The sequence below is a fragment of the Brachionichthys hirsutus genome, chromosome 19 (genome assembly GCF_040956055.1).
Source record: "Brachionichthys hirsutus isolate HB-005 chromosome 19, CSIRO-AGI_Bhir_v1, whole genome shotgun sequence".
NCBI classification, from domain to species: Eukaryota; Metazoa; Chordata; class Actinopteri; order Lophiiformes; family Brachionichthyidae; genus Brachionichthys; species Brachionichthys hirsutus.
Genome location: NC_090915.1, coordinates 49,101 through 54,100, shown reverse-complemented (window position 1 = coordinate 54,100; position 5,000 = coordinate 49,101). Strand labels below are relative to the sequence as shown.

Here is a 5,000-nt window from a genome sequence, read left to right as displayed (position 1 = left end):
TCCAGCCTGCCTGCACACGATTCTTCACCTCCTTTCCACATTCTCTCCATCACTCTGCTCTGTTGACCCGAGGTACCTGAAGTCCTCTCCCTTCTTTACGTCTCTTCCTTGTAGCTTCACTGTCCCCCCTGGGACCTTCTCATGTACACACATGTACTCTGTTTTACTCCTGCTCTCCTTCATCCCTCTCTTTTCTAGAGCAGACCTCCACTTCTCTAGATGCTCCTCTACCTCTGGTCCCACGCCTCCTTGTGGTCTGTGTGCAGATTGCGTTGCTGTGAGGTCAGACTACTTTTGCGGCGTTTGGCACTTCAGCGAAAGCAACAAGCCTCGTTTGCTGCAGGTTGTCTCCACCAAAGAGGTCGCGACCTGCGTCAGCGTCAGGTGAGTGGTGGACAGAGGGGAATAAAGGTACCGAGTTCCAGCTGGAGCTGTGATTGGACCGTCCTCGGTCCTGTCAGTCCTCATGCTTTAGGTGAGGTTCTCGTGGTGAGTGCGAGCGGAGCAGCAAACCTGTGGACTGCTGGCAGAGGGTGAGGAAGGCTTTTCATTGGTCCAGCTGGTATCAGCCGGCCACTCAGAGGTCAAAGTGCATTTATATCTGCCCCAACAGGATGCAGAGGGTTCGTCAGGAAGGCTTCAACCTCTACTTTGATGCCCAGTCGTCATGGCGATGGTGTGAATTCTCTGCTCATCCAAGGGTGATGCTTTATGCGGACAGGACGGGGGCGGAGCTCACAGACATCAGGGTGAGATGGGGGGGGCTGAAATCCTGATTGTTCCTCAACAGAAGCCCCTCCCCCCGCTCAGGGCGTCCAATGGGAACCCCGGATGTGGCTCAGCAGCTGCTTGTCACGGGATATTTGGTCAAATGTGTTCATTTCGAAGGCGAGATTGGAACGTCCTGCTTGTCCTGTCTCCTCCTGCCCCCTCCTCCTGCCCCCTCCTCCTGCACCTCATCCTACACCCCCTCCTGCACCTCCTATACCTCCTCCTGCCCCCTCCTCCTGCACCTCATCCTACACCCCCTCCTGCACCTCCTATACCTCCTCCTGCCCCCTCCTCCTGCACCTCATCCTACACCCCCTCCTGCGCCTCCTATACCTCCTCCTGCCCCCTCCTCCTGCACCTCATCCTACACCCCCTCCTGCCCCTCCTCCTGCACCTCCTCCTGCCCCCTCCAGGTGTCTCCTGCCCCCGGTCAGATGCTGTTTCACATCGGCAGCGTTCCAGAGTGTCGCAGAGGGGAGCGGCTCCTTCTGACCCGCTACCTGGGAGACGTCCACTCCTTCCACCACCTCATCACCACCCAGGTACTTCTGCAGGAGATGGTGATGTCACAGCAGGAGGGAGTGGTCTGTTACTGACGGGACCTTCTTCTCTCCCTGTCAGTACTCGGCCTACATTGTGGACGAGCGGTTCCCCCGGATCCCCATGCTCAAGTGGGATCACATGATGCAGTCTCCGCCCCTGTTTTGTCACGTTCTTGGTCCCGCCTCCTGTGGCTCAACAGCGGGTGGGGATAGGACTGCAAAGGTCCTGCTGGGCTCCTGTGGTTCTCAGGAAGTCACCCTGCTGCAGTACTCGGGTCAGTGCGCACAGCCGTTGGCCTCGTGTCCGATGACGCTACCAAACGAGGAGAGGAATAAAAGCTTTTTATTGTTATTGGTCGTTGAACAGAGGGGCTCACCAGTTATCGACTTGCTTTAGCAACACATCAAACATCTCAGCGGTGGCGCTCTCCTCCGTACGTAGCTAACATCTCAGCGGTGGCGCTCTCCTCCGTACGTAGCTAACATCTCAGCGGTGGCGCTCTCCTCCGTACGTAGCTAACATCTCAGCGGTGGCGCTCTCCTCCGTACGTAGCTAACATCTCAGCGGTGGCGCTCTCCTCCGTACGTAGCTAACATCTCAGCGGTGGCGCTCTCCTCCGTACGTAGCTAACATCTCAGCGGTGGCGCTCTCCTCCGTACGTAGCTAACATCTCAGCGGTGGCGCTCTCCTCCGTACGTAGCTAACATCTCAGCGGTGGCGCTCTCCTCCGTACGTAGCTAACATCTCAGCGGTGGCGCTCTCCTCCGTACGTAGCTAACATCTCAGCGGTGGCGCTCTCCTCCGTACGTAGCTAACATCTCAGCGGTGGCGCTCTCCTCCGTACGTAGCTGACATCTCAGCGGTGGCGCTCTCCTCCGTACGTAGCTAACATCTCAGCGGTGGCGCTCTCCTCCGTACGTAGCTAACATCTCAGCGGTGGCGCTCTCCGTACGTAGCTGACATCTCAGCGGTGGCGCTCTCCTCCGTACGTAGCTAACATCTCAGCGGTGGCGCTCTCCTCCGTACGTAGCTGACATCTCAGCGGTGGCGCTCTCCTCCGTACGTAGCTGACATCTCAGCGGTGGCGCTCTCCTCCGTACGTAGCTAACATCTCAGCGGTGGCGCTCTCCTCCGTACGTAGCTAACATCTCAGCGGTGGCGCTCTCCTCCGTACGTAGCTAACATCTCAGCGGTGGCGCTCTCCTCCGTACGTAGCTCAGTGAGCTGCTTGTAGCCACTTATTCCCATCACATAGTACTAGACGGCTTATTTAGCTTTGTCATTAGCCTCCCTAAAATGCGGTGCTGCACCCATGGGGGGGGGGTCCTCATTACAGGAGAGGTCTGACGTTCACTGAATACCTCGTCCCCTCCAGTCGTGATTTATTTGGCCGTATACGTTTTAATTGTTAGGTTTTTTTGCTGCTTGTGTTAAATGTCCTTTGTTTATTTATTGGTGTCTTAGCGGTTAGCATCCCAGCTAACCACTCACCAGCTGATTGTGTTTAGGAGGCAGGGCAGAGGCCTGTTCCAGTCGGGGGCCTCCTCAGTCTCTCCTCAGACCCAAAGACAGTCTCAAGCACCTTCCTGTCCAGATGCCTCATCACCTGGATGCTGCCAGGGACCGACTCTCGTTCCCTGCTACAGGTAGGAACATCCTGGGAGCGGCTGTGTTCTTCCTGTTTGAAGTTAAGGTCTCCGTCACCATGAAATATCATGTTTTAATTTAGGAGTTGAGCAAGTTGAGCACATGTGACATTCGAGTCTTTGCATTTGCTTTCTCAGGGCTGGCTTGTATCCAGGAGAAAGGAGGACAGTGTATTTGTGTCCTGCAGCTGACGGACGCGGGAGACGTCTTCTACCAGATCCTCGAGTGTGAGCATCCGCCTGCTGGAGGCGGAGAAGCTGCTCGGCTTCTGCCGGCCTCCTCAAGCCATCGGCCCACGATCGGACCCGGGCAGGCCCGTTCTGCTCACGGGTTTGAGGCGATGAGCGCCGACTCCTCCTCTGACGAGTCAGAGTCGGCAAACAAAAGTCGGATGCTCCAGTGTTTGGGGCTGCAGGTTGTGGTGAACGATCCCGAGCTGGATAACGTGATTGGCTTGGAAGCAGGAAAGGTGGACAGCGACGAAACCGGTGCTGCTGATGGGCTGGGCTCCGGCAGCATCAGCGACGGCGCTCTGCTCACGTGGAAGCATTGGCTGGAGGAAGTGAAGACGCCCCGCCCACACCGCCTGCAGCACGCGTCTACTGAAACCCAAAGACTCCACGACCCTCCCGGTGATGGAGGGGAAGCCGCCGACGAGGAGCCTGTGCGGAGCTTAAGGCGCCACCTTAAGTCCAGCATGTCCAAGCGCTCGCTGCTCGTTCACTCCGCTGCCTCGCTCGCCCTGCAGCCTCCGGACGTGGCGCCTATTCCGAACCAGGTGGACACGGACCACTGGACAGACCCGCTGAGTGAGCGCTTGACCCTCTCCTGGCAGGGCGATGCGGCGTGGCGGGCATGGTGGGAGGACGAACTGGGCTTGAACAGAAAGGCCAAAGCGGACGCTCTCAGGAGGAAGAGGAGGAGGGAGAAGAAGGCACGGAGGGCTGGCAGCCAGGACCTGGACCTGGACCTGCTCGGGAGTTTCACCTCCACCGTTAGTGACCGCTCGGAGCTGGAGGATTTCTCCCCTGCCCCGAGTCAGGTGAGCTGCTCGGACCCCGAACGCGCGGCGTCCCGTGCTGTGGACTTTGAGAAGCTTGGGCTGCCGGGAGCTGCGACGCCTTCAAACAGTCCGGGTTGCTCTCAGACACCTCCAATATACAGTAACCACGGTGACCCCGGTCAGAGGAAGGACAGACGTCCTCTCCAGGCACCCCAGGTGAGAGGAAGGTGTGGGTTCGGGAACACGCTGGGAATAAATGAGAATAACAAGTCCAGCTGCTGTTGCTATGGGGACTGAGTCCACCATTCTTCACCACTCGGTGAACGGGTTGCTGTCAATTGTTGAATTACAACATCAATTGTGTTTGTCTGTCCGGCCGGTACAGCGAACAGTTGACCAATCAGAGCGCTGCATCTGGACAACAAATGTAGTGTTTAATCTACTGGCGCAGCTACCGGTAATCTGTAACAGATTAGGAATGAGGTGAGAGTGAACTCGCACTCGCAGCATGGATTTGCTTTTATTTTGGGAATGCAAAGTGAAATGTTCCAGCAGTACTCGAACCAGGAACGTGATCAGCACCCAAAGTCCTCTGGAGTGTCCCTGAATCCACCAGGCAGCACCCAAAGTCCTCTGGAGTGTCCCTGAATCCACCAGGCAGCACCCAAGGTCCTCTGGAGTGTCCCTGAATCCACCAGGCAGCACCCAAAGTCCTCTGGAGTGTCCCTGAATCCACCAGGCAGCACCCAAAGTCCTCTGGAGTGTCCCTGAATCCATCAGGCAGCACCCAAGGTCCTCTGGAGTGTCCCTGAATCCACCAGGCAGCACCCAAGGTCCTCTGGAGTGTCCCTGAATCCATCAGGCAGCACCCAAAGTCCTCTGGAGTGTCCCTGAATCCACCAGGCAGCGTCTGACTTCTGATTTTGCTTTGTCTTTGCAGGAGACCTTTCAGCATGACCGTTGCTTTCCGAAAGAGGGGAGCCCCGTGCGCGCCTCCCGTCTCCCTGTGGCGTCCTCGTCCTCTCGGCTTCGTAGC

The 5,000-nt window shown here is 57.3% G+C and overlaps 1 protein-coding gene across 1 annotated transcript in view; it reads left to right on the top strand.

The window, feature by feature from the left end:
• The window catches only part of taf1c (TATA-box binding protein associated factor, RNA polymerase I subunit C), a 10,657-nt gene that overhangs the window by 5,500 nt on the left and 157 nt on the right, over positions 1 to 5,000 (top strand). The window contains exons 8-15 of the mRNA XM_068753096.1: positions 267 to 384; positions 462 to 533; positions 614 to 749; positions 1,185 to 1,313; positions 1,393 to 1,588; positions 2,823 to 2,960; positions 3,099 to 4,180; positions 4,905 to 4,995. Of these exons, the coding sequence (XP_068609197.1) occupies positions 267 to 384; positions 462 to 533; positions 614 to 749; positions 1,185 to 1,313; positions 1,393 to 1,588; positions 2,823 to 2,960; positions 3,099 to 4,180; positions 4,905 to 4,995 (1,962 nt within the window). The remainder of the gene's footprint in view (positions 1 to 266; positions 385 to 461; positions 534 to 613; positions 750 to 1,184; positions 1,314 to 1,392; positions 1,589 to 2,822; positions 2,961 to 3,098; positions 4,181 to 4,904; positions 4,996 to 5,000) is intronic.